This window comes from Thamnophis sirtalis, unplaced genomic scaffold, assembly GCF_051295495.1.
Source record: "Thamnophis sirtalis isolate CommonGarterSnake01/CBP01778 unplaced genomic scaffold, rThaSir2_p1.2 scaffold_6, whole genome shotgun sequence".
In the NCBI taxonomy this organism is placed as follows: domain Eukaryota; kingdom Metazoa; phylum Chordata; class Lepidosauria; order Squamata; family Natricidae; genus Thamnophis; species Thamnophis sirtalis.
The window spans coordinates 118,320,343-118,337,246 of record NW_028261386.1 but is presented as its reverse complement, the minus strand read 5'-3'; the positions used below and the strand labels follow the sequence as shown (position 1 = coordinate 118,337,246).

At 37.9% G+C, this 16,904-nt stretch overlaps 1 protein-coding gene across 2 annotated transcripts in view; it reads right to left on the bottom strand.

The window, feature by feature from the left end:
* ME1 (malic enzyme 1) overlaps positions 1 to 13,880 on the bottom strand; it is a 111,295-nt gene extending 97,415 nt beyond the window's left edge. The window contains exon 1 of one of the 2 annotated variants that reach the window (XM_087718812.1): positions 13,681 to 13,880. In XM_087718812.1, coding sequence (XP_087574938.1) covers positions 13,681 to 13,767 — 87 coding nt within the window. In that variant the 5' untranslated portion in view covers positions 13,768 to 13,880. The remainder of the gene's footprint in view (positions 1 to 13,680) is intronic. The other variant, XM_087718813.1, reaches the window with a different exon arrangement.
* Between the last annotated feature and the right edge of the window lie 3,024 nt (positions 13,881 to 16,904).

The window sequence follows — 16,904 nt, the reverse complement described above, 5'->3', positions numbered from 1 at the left end:
CTCTAGAACATTTGCTCATTTCTTTAAAAAGTTAATTTCCTAATCAAAGGTCTGTTAACTGACTAATAGCTAACAGGTATAACTCCATCAGAATATTTTGAGACAAAAAAACATTAAAAAGAGAAGGTTTTATTTGTATCCACGTCTATGTATGTGATACATACATACCTAAATACCTAAAATAATCGCCACACCATTAAGTGGATCATTTTAAAATAAATGGGAGGCTCTTCATTTTATAAACTTTGCCTGTCTAATGTAAATGAACCAAAGTAAAGTCCCGCTTCTTTTATAAGTGAGATTGAATGTTATCTTACATTTAAAAGTCACTGATTTTGCAGCACTTTTACAACTCATAAAATTAGCCATTTAATTGGCCTTCAAGCATTATCTACTGCCCAGCAAGACATTTAAATTTAAGTACACAGAATGGAATAATAGTCAGACTAAGGTATAAAACCCTGCTAAAAGAACAACAGATATGGGATGAAAAACGGCAAAGATCTCTTCTTAGTCAGAGAATATACTGTAATGCCTTTGGCTTTAGATAAACACTATAAAAATTTAGAGAGGAAATAATTATATTACCACAAATCCCACCCCCTGTAGTGCTGATCATAAATCAATCATTCTTTTAAGGCCGCAGCTAGTGACCATATGAAATGGTTTATATTGTTCTGAAAATATTATGATTTTCATAGTATTTTAGAAGTAAGGGGGGGAAAATTGCCACAAATCTGTTATGTTAGTTATGAGATCTATTGTGGAACATGTAGGAGCCAGATGGTAACACTGTCTGAAAAAGAGACTTTTCTCTCCTGTGAGTGTCTTCTGGGTTTTTTCTGCTTTTCGTCTCTAAATGTGATGGATTCAAGTTACGGTTTAATGAGACCAGGAAAGAATTCTATACTCTTGTACTAATAGATAGTAAACACATGAAATTTTCATCTTTGATCCTCTTTACTAACATATGACAAGTGTGAACTGAGAGGAAATTCTGTTATGGGCATTCACTTCCACTATTGGCTCAGACTCATTTAGTTTGTCTTATATTTTCTACACTTATAACAGCACAAAGCTATATTTCACTACAAAAAGCTCCTTTTTGCTTAGGTTATTTACATAATACATCAAAATATTGTACAATGTTTGAAATACCCAGAAGTGACTTACACTGGACATTGTGACAGTATGTAATACAGAAAACAAACAACTTTTACTATTAAGGGCGTACCCTAGTTATGTAGTTTATGTTCGTTTACAGATATTAAAAACAAACTTAATACTGAAAGGAAGCCAGTATATCCATGCCACTTATTACTGTTTTGCATATCCCATATTTTGGCCTTAAAGAGACGGTGCATCAACCAAATTGTGAAGTTGCTACTAAAATAATGTCATTTTTTTAATCAATGTGGAACTTGTAGACACCAAGTAAGGAGTATCATACATTCATGACACTCATAGCAATAGCAATAGCAGTTAGACTTATATACCGCTTCATAGGGCTTTCAGCCCTCTCTAAGCGGTTTACAGAGTCAGCATATCGACTCCACAGTCTGGATCCTCATTTCACCCACCTCAGAAGGATGGAAGGCTGAGTCAACCTTGAGCTGGTGAGATTAGAACCGCTGAACTGCAGATAACAGTCAGCTGAAGTGGCCTGCAGTACTGCACCCTAACCACTGCGCCACCTCAGCTCTAGGAAGTGATCACTTCTAGATTTTATGAATAAAAGGAAAGCCTAGTGTGAAAAGAACAACTGTAGCTGTTAAAGCATCAGATAAATTGGCTGACAGGTGTGAGCAGATAGAATTCACTTTTGTTTTCTTTTTTAAAAAGCTTCTTCCATACAAATGGCTTTATACGATGGCATAATTGATGGAAACTAATCAGCACTTTTATCATTTAACCAAGATAATTTGGAAGTGGGTTCCATTAGATAAAGGCTGATGAACTAGTAAATTTAATAACAGAGATTAAGCGTTTACTTGATTGAAGAAACCAACTCACAACTTCTCCAAAGATTACCTTTCTTCTCCCATTATTCTCCACATTCCATAAAACTGATATTGCTAAAAAAAAATAGAAAGCAAGGAAGGCCTGCATGATAACCAACAAAAAGGACCACTTAATTTCTCCCCAGACATGTGCTCTACAATGAACTTTGAACAAATTCTGAAATTAAGATCTTATAAACAAATAATACTTATTTCAGTTTAGTTCTGAACTTAGGTCAATTAAGCTAACAATGTGGATTTTGTTCGGAATTCTATGTGGTTGCTATCTTCTTTTTATTCCTTTTTAAAAAAAAAATAAAGATTTGACAATTGACTTAATAATTTCTTATTAAAAGTTTCCTCACCTATAAATTTGCAGTGTTACGTACCTACCTTTTTTTTTTCTGGACTGGCAAAAACTTTGTCATGGGCTATATATGTCAAGATTTTGAATAGGATGATTCAAAGCACCTTCCTTTCTGCTTTTCCTGGGATTTGGCTTAAGTGAAAAATGTATAATGAAGAACTAAGCATTCTCTGCTAGACAGACTAGGGTATGTTAGAGGTTCGGCTTAACCAGACTGCTTATGATTTTGTTTTTGTTTTTTTGCTGGGGAACCCTTGGAAACGTTTTGTGATTGAGGTAATAAATTATCCCAATTCCATTTCCCCCTTACCATGCCACAATAAAGATAAAACTGTATAAAAGATCTTCAAATCTCTTCATCAAAGAAGATGTTACAAACAGCAAAGAGAGGAAACAAACAAATAAGGCTGGTTATTGACACTAAAATTATCAACTCTAAACTGTCACAATCACTGACATAGTGGAAAATGGGGAATAAATTCAACTAGTATAAACAGTCCCCAGATGATTATAATATGCTGATTATTATCTCACTACAACAGATGGAGCTATGGATATTGTAATGAGATTTCTACCCCCTTTAGTAAGTAATGATACAAACAGGTTAAGCTCTTTTCCCACTAGGAGCCGCAGGATCCATTAGTTAGTACATGTTAGACTCAAAATATAGCAATAGCAGTTAGACTTATATACTGCTTCATAGGGCTTTCAGCCCTCTCTAAGCGGTTTACAGAGTCAGCATATTGCCCCCAACAACAATCCGGGTCCTCATTTTACCCACCTCGGAAGGATGGAAGGCTGAGTCAACCCTGAGCAGGTGAGATTTGAACAGCCGAACTGCAGTCAGCTGAACTAGCCTGCAGTGCTGCATTTAACCACTGCGCCACCTCGGCTCTCTAAAATATCATGGAAGATTATTTATTTATTTATTTTTAAGACAAATTGACACTCTTCTAATGAAAGCCAATGCAAAGTTCCATTAATGTTGCATGGCTTACTAGCTACTCATTATATCTTTAATGATTTATTTCCTTCTTTAGTTCTTAGCAGAAACTAGAAATGGGAGATACATTCCTAGCTTCCCGCTGAATTTTTATAAGCTCCACTTGAGATCAGAAAATATAACAGAACAACTAAACTGAAAATTAGAAAGTCGGCCAATATTGCTATTAGAATAACAAGGATTTAACCTATGTTTTATGGGACCATATTATTATGAGTGCAAAGAGGATAATGGGGAAATATTTGTTAGACTTTCAAATCATTGCTGCAGTGTGGTAGTAAACCCAAAACCTCCTCTCTCTCCATGTCCTCAGTGCGGGTTTAATTTTTGATTTCAGCTCCTATTAAAATAGTATTCTATGAAGATCTGGATGCTGCTTCTACCATCTGCAAAGTCTGTGGGGGGAAAAGCACCACATTCTCTGAAACTCACAGAATCCTTGGAAGGGGGGTCACCTGATTGGGTAGGGTGGAGGGAAATATGTTGCCATGGGCAACATGGCAAAGAGAATGATAAATTTAAGCATCCTCCAAAAAACTGAATCTAATCCCTAAGAGAATATTTCCCTCGGTATCTACTAATATGTCTTGCTATAAAATAAAATGCATAAATCACAATGCTTCTAACTTATTTTGTTAAAGCATCCTCATAAGACCAAATGACATTTATCTGTTTCACAGTAAGGAGCAAACAGTAAGGCACACAATGTTGGCACATTTTGTAGGATTCCTTACTAATTTTCTCTTCAGAAAATCCTATTCAATTACACAGACAAACATATATCCATACATGCACACATTACACTTATAAGAAACATTATCCTTGGAAATACTAGCTTTCAGGTTGCAGATGTGAAATCAAAATACAGTAAAAATGTATACAATAAAATAGCTTAATTTATGATATTCTATGAACAAAAATGCCATATAAATTAACACAAGACATAATTTATTTTGATGACTAGAATTCTGTATGAATTCAGAAATATATAAAGAATCTGACAAGAATTTGCAAAATATAAAAATAGCCTACCATCGTGTTATGCTGAATTTTTTCTTAACTATGGATCATAGTCAGAGGTGGGTTGCTACCAGTTCACACCTATTCGGTAGAACCGGTTCGTCAAATCTACCGAACCGGTTAGAAGAGGTTCCACCAATGGACCCGGAAAGCAGGCCACACCTACAGAAGAGGTTCCAAAATTTTTTGAAACCCACCACTGGTCCTTGGATATGATTATTCTACACTATCATGCTCATATTTATAAAACTCAGTGCCTCTATGAAAGGAAAGGATGACTACTGCATTTGTGGTGCAATCAGAACATTGCGTGTGTTGAAGTTGTTTTAACGCAAACCAAAGATGCCTTTAAAAAAACAAGTTTACATCATATTCTTATGCATGCCAGTGCTGTGTGTGAGGTAATTTAAGGTGGTTCTGACAAGTGTCGTCGGCATCTTCATATCCGGTCACATGGGCGGCAAGCCATTCCCATCCGGTCACATGGATAGCAAGCCAGTCCCACAAAGGAGGCCATACCCACAGAGTAGGTTCGAACAATCTTTGAAACCCACCACTGATCATAGTTCATCCAATGTGAAAGTAGATAATGATATTTATATATGACTACGCTGGATTTGAAATGCATTCATTGTACATGCAACCTCTGATCAGGCTAAGGATCTATCTTAAATACTAAGTACCTTACTAAAAACTGAGTCTCATTTGTGAAATCATTATTTTCACTTTAATTAATTAAATTTTAATTAAAGTGAAAATAAATAATAAATAATTAATGATTTCACGAATGAGACTCAGTTTTTAGTAAGGCGCTTAATGCTTAAGAAAGGTCCTTAAGAAATTAATTTTAATTAATTTTAATTTAATTTCAGAATACAGTTTGAAGTGCAGTTGTCTACAGTTTGAATTCAAAACTGAAAATAATATGCGAAAGATTCTTTGGAAAAATATTACAGTAATAGTATTTAAAATGTACAAAAGGCCAGTAATCTGAATATTTATAAAAGATGTAATACCAGCCCAGAAACTTTAGTAAAAATAACAAAATAAATAAAAAATTTGTTACTCTCTTTTGGTTTTAGGAATTCAGCTGGTATATCTAGTCCAGCACATGTGGCTAAAGAAAGATTTATCTATAGACATCCCTCAAGAGTTGTTCATGGACCAAGTCCAGACAGCTTTTAAAAGTCAAACCTACTTTATGCTCACATTAATAATCTCCATGTGCAATTCTTTTGTGTTGAAATCAAAGTAGTTGAAACCTATCCGCATCTACACAATTCTTTTCTAGGTCTCTGTCTTTTGTTATACTTACTTGACCACAAATCAAACCTTCTAATAAATATATCAACAATGGCTTTCAGGGGAAAAAAACCCTTTAATTTCTGAGAATCTCGGAAAGATACAAGGAATACATCCTAATTACATTGATGCATTTCAAATGTATACAGAACTGTATAAGGCTATAACCTTGTAAAATGTCAAGATTCAAACAATATGTTTGAATTATCATACTTAATTACCATGTATCACTCTAAGCCATCTTTTATTTAATTGTGATTTTTTTGTCAATCACAATTTGACGGATGCATCCAAGTAATGGTTTTTAAAGCATAACAACAAAGTTAAATGTACTAAAGCAAAACCAAAACAAATTACTTAATTTAGAATGATGCACAAATGCTTATGGCAAGTATATTCCTTTCTCCCGCCCCTTCCTCTTTTCTCCCTTACCTTCCCAGAAGGCATGTAAGGGGATGCCATCTGGTAGGGAAGAGAGCCAAGTGTACTAGTGACCCACTGGTGTAAGTACAGAGGGACCAGCAAAGAATCCACAGGGGAGGGAAACTGACTAGTCTGCCAAATTTCCCATTGACTTTCTCTCTTCAAGCTTCCTAGGCAAGAAGTTGCTCAACCAAAGCCAGCATGCAGGAAGTGGCAAAGAGGTGGGTCCCTACCAATTCGCACCTATTTGGTAGAAATGGTTCGTTAAATCTACCGAACCGGTTAGAATAGGTTCCACCAGTGGACCCGGAAAGCAGGCCACACCTACAGAAGAGGTTCCAAAAAATTTTGAAACCCACCACTGGTCCTTGGATGTGATTATTCTACACTATGATGCTCATATTTATAAAACTCAGTGCCTCTGTGAAAGGTAAGGATGACTACTGCGTTTGTGGTGCAATCAGAACATTGTGTGTGTTGAAGTTGTTTTAACGCAAACCAAAGATGCCTTTTAAAAAACAAGTTGACATCATATTCTTATGCATGCCAGTGCTGTGTGTGATTTAAGGTGGTTCTGACAAGTGTCATCGGCATCTTCATATCTGGTCACATGGGCGGCAAGCCACTCCCATCCGGTCACATGGGTGGCAAGCCACTCCCACACCCACAGAGTAGGTTTAAACAATTTTTGAAACCCACCACTGACGTGGCGGCTGCAAGTTGGGGAAGGTGCAAGAGAAGGTGCAAAGAGACTGGCTGAAGGTGCATTTACAACCTTCCCTGACAAGTTGTCCATTGACTTTCTCCATGCAAACTGCCCTATTGACTTGAGGGAAGCTGTCAGGCAAAGATGAAAATGATAAACATGTGAGTACAGCTGACCACAGCTGGGCAGCGATGGTCTGAAGCGGCAACAACTTCCCCAAATTTCATTCCCACAGGGGTCATGGATCCTAGCATTCTGTAGGTTAACATGCCTTCCAATATTGCCCGATTGTAGGTTATGAATCAAGCAAAGACAAGAGTTTTAGTAGTATACAGATGGTCAAAATTATCTCTATATTTGACAGTAAATAATACAGCAGAGATTGCTTGAATTTTGCCTTTCTTTTTTTCATGCTTAGTTATATAGATTACAACCTATATGGAATCCATAAGAAGGAACATGGGAATTCTGTCACCAATTTCTTTGGTGGGCATCAAAGATACATTACAGAAGCTTGCAAAAAAAAAAGCCCTTCTGGATTCACCACAAATCCTTCTAGATCTATTTTTTTTATTACTGGAACTCTAAACATCAATATTATGGAATGATAAACATCATTCCATAATGACGCAGTGGCTCAGTGGCTAAGATGCTGAGCTTGTCGATCACAAATGTCAGCAGTTCACCGTTTCGAATCCCTGCCTCCTCCTGTAGAGGGCACTTTTTAAGAGGCTTTTTTAAACAGTTAAGCACTAAGCAGAGTCATCCACTGTGACTCTGGCAACAACTAGCTCAGCCTTTTTCCTTTTACATTTTTTTTTTCTTTTCATGATGACAGTGGTGAGTCTCTGCCTTCCCTGCCTCCCCTGACTGCACGTCCCTGGTCAGGCACAAATCTTAACATATACAGATAATCTTCAATATATGAGAGCAACTAGGTAGGACTGGAATTTCCATCACTCAGCAATTCTGTGGTAAAGGAAGAATGAATCAGTTAGCAATGACAACAATTGGAGTCCTGTTTGCCAGTAACTGCATCCACAGTCGTTAGGCTAGGCAGCTTCCTGACAGTTTCCCCACAACTGAAGTCAGTGGGAAAGCTGGTAGAAAACTCCAAGACACAGGTGTACAGGCAGGTAAATAGTTGTTGCTGGGTGGGGAAGGGAATAAGGGTGTGTAGGAGGGTCAGGGCGAGTGCACAAAAGGTACAGCAAGGCAGGAGGAGGATGCAAAAGAGTGTGAGGAATAATTTAATATTTAATAATGTATTTGATTAGGCACTATCCAACCCCAAATGACTCTGGGTGATTCACAATACATGCATTGGAGATGCAAAAAGCAGCTCAATGGATATAGCTTCCAAGACACGGAGGTTTTTGAGCCCTAACTTCATACCCTATAAACAAAGAAGAAACTAAAAATAAATATTGCAAATATCTATAACAGAAAGCTTTTTTTTTTTGCAGTTTTGCAATACGGCTCCTAATGATGCGCAAGAAAATAATCTGCACATAAGTAAAAAATTTAAGGACCCTTGAAAAGTTAGATATGGTTTCATTTCCCCTAAATTATCTTGTATATGTTATAAAAGAGATAAAGTAGTCATAGCCCAATTTTCTATCTTGGGAACTAGGATTCCTGTTTCCAAAGAAGAATGAGTCTGCATTGTAATTTTCAAGACTTGACAGAAAATAAGTGGTGCATATGTCAATGATTTCCTAAGAAAATAAAAGGTTATATATCACTTTCACAGCATTTAATTAAAATAGCATCACCAAACTTTCCTGTTATTTCCACAAGGAAATAGACTTAGCCTTGAAAATGTTCTATTTAACTAAACTACTGATAGTTTGTCTATCTTCCTTCCTCTGCAAAAACACTGAGCCTCGTATTTAAATTTTAGTTATTGACTGAAAAGTATGAATGTTATAAAGAGGTTCAGAATATTAGGTTCCACTCTGCCAGTTATATTATCATATATTGCACCTAGACCCAAGGTTGTTAGATGTTAAAGACAAGGTCTTTGCAGAATTTTGAGTGACATTTATTCCTAAATTTAATCAAGAGCTACAAGTACATGCTATCTTTTAAACTGTATGCAAACATGATGGAAATATTTTCACATCCTTATAGACTAACAATGCCTACTTGCATCACCCACCCACCCAAACTAGAAGTTTCTTAAGGAACAAGCGTAGGTTTAATAGGTAATGTTCAAGTCCAGCTCTTGAGAGAAAATTTCTCACTCCTATTGGCAATCTGATGTCCCAACTGATAAAAGAAATCAGGTGAAGCAGAGCCAAATAAATTATAGGATGGATTCTAGGAATAAAACTAACTAACTAACTAACTAACTAAAGGTAAGAACCTAATAATAATATAAGTTCAGCACACCAATATGTAATCATCAAAAGATCAACCTCTCTCAAACATTTTGCCTTGGATGAACCCTTGAAACAATTTTCACATTTCAAGGAAACCCTATATAAGAATCATTTTAAAGTATGAACATTTCATAATACAATCACTGCTGCTATAATCTACAAAATCCATATTTAACAACATATACAACATATAGCAAAAGTGGCAGCTGGCAGCGGAATCACACCACATAAAAATCCCCACCGCTATGAAAGGTAGCATTATGCAGCAGGAGAAGTTCAAAAATACATTTTTTCCCATCACATTCTCTCTTGGAAGCCCTAGTAATCTTTCATGAAACCCCATTGAGAAAGGCTGGATTTGATTGATGACATTCTTCCATTGCCAAAAGGAAATATAGTACTTTCTGTTCAGCACCTTTTGCAACAACTAGTACAGATTTAAAATCCAACCTCCAAAACTAAAAAAAGGGCTTTAAGGGAAAAGCAGGAAATAAAGATGAAGCACAAAGCATAACTTCTCCAATTTTCTGAGTTCACAAAACAACACAGGTTGAGTTTGTTAAACATGCTAATCTGAAATATGATTAGCTACTGGTTCAATATGTTATATAAGTATGCTCAGTGGTTTAATATCCTTGCAATACATCGACAATTTGGTAACTCCTCTTTGTGAAAGACTTGTTTATTTTTCACTGCTTTTATTTTTTAAACAGAAATATGCTTAAATATTGATAAAGATAAGTACAGAGGAAAGGAATAAAGTTGACTTAAGTGATCATATATAGCAAAGTATGCTCCATATTATTTAATTTACAGTACCTGTAACATATATATTTTTTGTGTATGTGTATGTATGTATGTATGTATGTATGTATGTATGTATGTATTTTTATTTTATTTTAATAGAAGCAATCCATTGTCCATTAAACAGTGCGTCATCTGGGTACAAATATCTTGTGCAATAACAATTAAATTTAACAACCATACTCATTATTTGCTCATGACCTAATATTGCTATACATTAACATATCTGATACTATAACAATCCTCTTCTTAAGTTATTTAATTCTATTAATATATTTTTTATATTTCACTAATATACTTTCATTGCTAACTTTCGTATTTGTTCTCTAACCATCAGTAGAATAGTTCCCATATACAGTATAACATCCAGTTTGCTCCTTCTCTTTAATTGCAAGTGTTAATCTATTCATTTCTGCACATTCTAATATTTTCCTAATCACATTCTCATCCGTAGGAATCTCTTCACTTTTCCAGTGTTGTGCAAATACAATTTTAACCTGTAACATCTTAGCACTACAGACACACCTTATTATCACAGCAGGTGGCAGCATCTACCTGACCTGGTCTAATTTAAGAAAAGCTAAGTAGAGTCAAACCCAGATATGACTTAGAAACAAGACTACTATACAGAAAATCCAAGGGCTCTATGTAAATTAGATTTTAAAAAATTCTTTTAAATGCAGTGGCAAATTATGTCCATATTTTCCTCAGACATGTTCAGGTAAGTATTAATAGTCAAATTCAACATAATGGGAACTTTATTTGTTTCCATTATTATTAGGTACATTTCTTTATTTTAGAAATGTATAAGGTTGGTTAACTCAGGGTGACATACAGTAAAAAGCATTATACAATATTTTTAAAAAATCCTAAATTCCATTAAAAGTTGGAAAGGTACAACCTATGCAGTGGTTGGTTTCAAATTTTTTAGAACCTCTTCTGTAGGTGTGGCCTGCTTTGTGGGAGTGGCTTGCCAGCCATGTGACTGGGTGGGAGTGGCTTGCCGGCCATGTGACTGAGTGGGAGTGGCTTGGCAATCATGCGACTGGGTGGGCATGGCCAACTTGTAAAATGTGGTGAAACTCTCTTAACAACATTCTTGCTTAGCAACCAAAATGTTGGCTCAGAAACTGGCATTTGAAGCATGCAAGTCTTAAAGCTGTCAAGTTACAAGACCCTTGCACCCCTAACCCTTTAGAAAAAAAAAACCCAGGGGTGTACTTGACAGCTTTCAGACTTGTGCACTTCAACTCCCAGAATTCCTCCTCCAGTCATGTTGGCTCAGGAACTCTGGCATTTGAAGCACGCAAGTCTTAAAGCTGTCAAGTTACAAGACTCTTGCACCCCCCTAACCCTTTAGGAAAAAAAAACCCAGGGATGCTCAAACTTGACAGCTTTAAGACTTTAAGGTTTAGATAGGACTCTTAGAGGTGGGCGGGGTGATTGGTGAGCCAGCCAATCAGTGAGTGGTGGGCGGGGCAAGTGCAGTGCGGACGGGCAGCGGGAGGGAGCTGGAACCAGTTCTAAGTGACACAGTAGATTTGTGGAACCTTTTCTATAGAAGAGGTTAGAACTGGCAGGAACCCACCCCATCACCTACTGGAAGAGCAGTGGTGAAAATTATATCAAATTACTGCCATTTGAGCAAAAAAGCTGAAAGAAGTTAGTTGCACAATAATGGAGGTTTCATTTCCATTATCCTAACATAATACAAGTTGACTTGAATTTTTTGTCATCAACGTGACTGCAGTCCTATGATTACTTCTTCCATAAATAATTCCCATTAAATGCAATGGGAAATCGATTCTCCTGAGGAAATCCTTGTTTTGCTTTTCTACATGAAAGAAGCCCTAACCAAGGGTTTTATCCTGTCTTTTGATGGGCCAAGTATTTTTACCATTTTACTACATGGCAGGGTATTATGAAACTTTTATAAAGCTATACAGTAATACTCCTCAGTTCCTGTTCTCAAAAACAAAACAAAATTAAAAATATAGTAACATCCATGTAGATCCTAAGTTCAATGTGAATTTAGTCAGTTCAACAGGTCTTTAGCTGGTTAGTCTTCTTTCTGCAAATTTCACCTTCATCCCATATTACTTTTTTATTGCATTGCATTCTACCTCTTTGTGGCCTTACTGGTAGCTTAGCTCTAATCAGATGAAGCACTATGTAGAATGTTGCTTGGATTGTTATATATAGTTGAGATAGTGTAGGAATAGACTTTTTAAAAAATGAAATAGTGCACCTTGACAGGAAAAAATCAAACAGTACAACGTTCTCATGATAAGAGACATTGCTTAATCTTGCTGAAAAAGCCAGATATTGTTAATAACAAAAAGCTAACAAGATTTGATTATTTGTGTACAATATACACACACTGAAAAGGTTTACACTGTAAAAATTACACTGTACATCCCTAAGAAAACAATGTGGATGGGTGGTACAAGGTTGGCTTAAGAAGGTACACTGTAGGCAGTCCTCGACTTACAACAGTTCATTCAGTGACCTTTCAAAGTTACCACAGCACTGAAAAATGTGACTTATGACCACTTTTCATTTTTATGCTTATGGTTATGACTTTTGCAGCAACCCCATGATCACGTGATCAAAATTCAGACTCTTGGCAACTGGCTCATATTTATGACTGTTGCCGGGTCCGGGGGTCATGTGATTCCCTTTTGCAACCTTTCGACAATGGGGAAGCCAGATTCATTTAACAACCGGGTTGTGCTAACTTATCAACCGCCGCGATTCACTTAACAACCGTGGAAAGAAGGGTCATCAACTGGGGCTTAAAAAATGCCTCCCTTAACAAGAGAAATGTTGGGCTCAGTGGTAGTCGTAACTCGAGGACTAACCGTACTTTCAGTTTACTACTACTAAGAGCTGTCAGAGTCCCTTTTAACAGCGCGTTGCCCTCCATCCCTTGGAACCGCTTCACCTGCTATTTTCAGCATTGCTTTTAAAGCAATGTTTCCCAACCTTGGAGACTTTTAAGTCCTGTAGACTTCAACTCCCAGAATTCCCCAGCCAGCATAGCTGGCTGGGGGATTCTGGGAGTTGAAGTCCACAGGACTTTAAAGTCGCCAAGGTTGAGAAACACTGTTTTAAAGCAAAGTGTTTAAGTCCCCCTTTCCGTTCTAGCCGCCTTTCTCTTGGACGTGAAGCGTTGCCTTGTTTTGGTTTCACGCACAACCCGTCCAGTCGGCGGTTAAACTCCGACGGAGATCGGCGTGGACGATCCTGCCAAGAAGAGCCCAACCAAACGACGGAGCCTGGGTTCAAATTACTGGGGAAAGCGGCTGGGAGGTGGGGGGTGGGCGATACGTCCCTGCACCGGGCGGTAGGGTCGTTGTAGTTTCCCTTTTCGCTGACAGGGCGAGCGCCGAGGCGGAGCCAAGCGCCGAAACAAAATCCAAGCCGGCTCGGTTAAGCCCAAAAAAATATTTTTAAAAAAAAAGAAGCGTGGAAATTCACGTCATGCCGCCGAAGAGTCTCGGCGCCCAGAGAGAAAACTCTCCTTGCTTTGGAAGCCCGTCCCGGGAAAGCGAGCCGGACCTGGGCTCCCCTGTTGCTCTCACCCCACCCGCAGCCGCCCTCGTCCCTCCGCGCCCCTCGCTTCCACGGGGGAGCTCCTTCCATCCAGCCACCCTGCCCGACCCGCGAACCTTGTTGAGGGCTGGGTCGCGTAAAACATCGCAGCCCCTCTTGGTGGTCCACCTAGGTTTCCCCTCGGCAGGTGCGGCGGCTTCCATGCTCGTGGACCGCCGGGTTTGCTGAGCAGGGGAATCGCTGGTGGGGGCCCGCACCGGTCGGCGGATGAGACGCCTGTTGCCGGTGGTTGGCGCTTATGGCCGGGGCTGCTGAGGCGGCCGCCTCTCGGGAGGAGGAGGAGGAGGAAGAGGGAGAAGGAACAGAGCTTCCCCAACTGCCTCCTCCTCCGAGGTCAGTAGGGCATTGGGAGTCGCTGAGTCATTCCGCAGGAGTTGTTGGAAGCAGCCGCGGAGGCACTTAAGTCAGTGTTTCTCAACCTTGGCTACTTGAAGATGTCTGGACTTCAACTCCCAGAATTCCCCAGCCAGCGAATGCTGGCTGGGGAATTCTGGGAGTTGAAGTCCAGACATCTTCAAGTAGCCAAGGTTGAGAAACACTGACTTAAGGTGTTCCCACGGCGGAGGGCATTATCTGTGAGGGGCGCAGACTCCCAGGGATCCGGGTGGCACCGTTTTCCTTGCCCGCACTTTAGCTTCACACCCGCAGTCCTTGGGAAATCTAGGGTGCAAAGAAAATTTAAAGTGAAATCAGCCCCTTCAGCAAATATTCAGACGAGGTTGAGTGTATGCTGGTGTATAAAAAGGTAGTTAAGTTAGTTAAGAGTTACCATAAGTTTAGGGTAGGGGAGTAGGAAAGAACTGGCCCTTGCAAGCCACCCTTCTGGTCAGTGGCTGCTGAAACCAAGAGGGTGATTTCTTGCTATGTTGAGATAGGAAGCAAGTTTAAAAATATAGGCCCTATGTTTAAAAGGTTTATGTCTTTAAAAACAAACTGCAGATACTCTTAGAAACCTACTGTCACCCACAATTGAGCTAGTCTCGCCTCCTTTGTGATCTTATCCCCATCCCACCATGGTTACACCTGCCATAAATAGTAAAATATTTCCAGGCAAATTTAAGTTCTGTGGTGATTTTGGAACAAGAAGTGTGTGAGTAGGCTATTTTGTCGCATATTTATTAATTCATCAGTAAAAAACAACAACAATTGTATGCATTTAATTTGCTTTACTATTTGAGCATATTTTCTTTCATTGCACTTCATGCACAACACCAGTTTGCAAATTAATACGATAACAACATAATCCGTCGTTAAATATATTGTCCAGTCTATTTAATAAGTCTATAATCCTTGGCAATCAGATTCAGTTTGGATCCTGTGTATTTAATCTGTGGCCAGCATTTCTTCATTAGGTAAAACCCTTTTGAGCTTTAAAATGCTAATATTTTGAAATATACAATATCTTTGTGGGGGGGAAAAACTTTCATAAAAAGTTTTTTGGACCAATTTCACTTTAGGCTTCAAAGATCACTCCTGAGAACTGCATGGATGTTTGACTTGTAGGTGTCGGGAAATACGTACCTCTTGTACTTTCTGGAAAAGATTTTCTGTCATATCCTTTTATAATTTACCTAAAATGGTGTCAGCTTACAATTTAAATATGTGCTGCTGAGTGTGCTAAGCTTGCAGAGACATCAAGGCATTAGTGAAAGTATAGATTCTTCGGCACACATATAATTTATCTGTAATAAGAGCCTGTAGTATTGCTAGTGCCATTTAAATATAGTTTAGCTTATTTAATGTTGTCATTTCATCTATTTCCCATTTCCAGCAAAAACAAAGAAAATCTATTGTTACAAAGAAAATATCTTGCCTTTTTATTTATTTATAAGCAGTTTATTTATAAGCAGTTTAGTAAAAAGCAAGTTAAAAGGATGAGGTAAAAATGCTTTTACAGCCCAGTGTTTAGTTGCTTATCACAAAATAGATCACAGTTTTCTTGTATTTGTTTATGTTGCTACATTAAATTCAGCGTACAACTGTGCTCCGGTGCAACAATTGCTGAGAGACAAGAGGATGTTTCTGGCTATATTCTATGCTCTAAAAGTGGAGTGACTGTTTGGTTGAGTCAGCTTTCTAGCCATATAAGATAATGAGTGCCAGGCTGAAACTCTTAATCCAGCAATAATTACCATATAATATGGGGTTATACAGTACTTTTAGCATTAAGAGAAGCAAAAAAAAAGTAACACTATGAGGTAATTCATTTAATCTTGTACTGAACTGTTACTCTTAGTCCCAATAGTAAAAGGATGCCTTGTCCCTTGAAATCAAGGTAGCTAATCTCTCAGCATATTGCATATTCTTACCAAGCTTTCCCTAGATCAGCAAATTGTACAGACTTTAACCTTCAAGTCCAAAAAGGCAAAATGTTTTCTTTTTTATGACAAGGTTTTCAGACAATATGGCCCCAATCTAGCACAAAGGGCAGGTCATTGCTGTTGTGAGCAGCCCCTTCTATAGTCGGTTGAGTACAGTATAAATAGGTCCAGCTATTTTTTTAGATAATCTTCATTAAGAATCAGGATTCATTTAATGAATCAGCAGGAAAGGTTATCTTTCCTAGGAGAACTATTGTTGAAAAGAACAATTTAATATTAACATGGAAATAAATTAATATTAACATGGAAATAAGCGAAAGATCTACTGAGAGTTGGTTGTGTTAAAAATAACTACATTGGTGCATGGTTAAGGTGCTAGCTAGAAACCAGGAGACTCTGAGTTCTAATCCCACTTTAGGCATGAAAGCCTGCTGGATGGTTTTGGGGTAGTCCTGCTCTCTCCAATCTAGGAAAATAGCAGGAGGAAGGAGTCTTATGTATGTTTGCCGCCCTGAGGTACTTATAAAGTCAGGATAATAAATATTAAAGTATTTTGCAAACCACATATATCTTTTTAAAAAATAAAAAGTGAAAACCTGAATTTTTTTTCCTGGTTGAGTACTTTGTTTTTTACTAAAATACCTTAATGGTGTTGAAAAAAAGAATATCTTGGAGACTGCAAAGCTGGCTTTAGTGACCAAAAAGGAATCAACTATAGGAAAATATTAAATCCAACATTTACTTCAAGAGGTTTGGAGGAAAAGTATGGCAGGAACTTCAATTGCATTGGTGAAGATGCATTGCAATCTTCACCAAGTGTCAGAACAGAAGATTCAAAAGAAAACCTTTCCTAAAGGTGTCACCTAATTTGTCTTGAAAAGTAGCCTGGATATAGGTCATAAAATGAAACAATAAAAAGGGCACAGAAAGAGAATAGTTACAGTGCAACAAAACTCAAC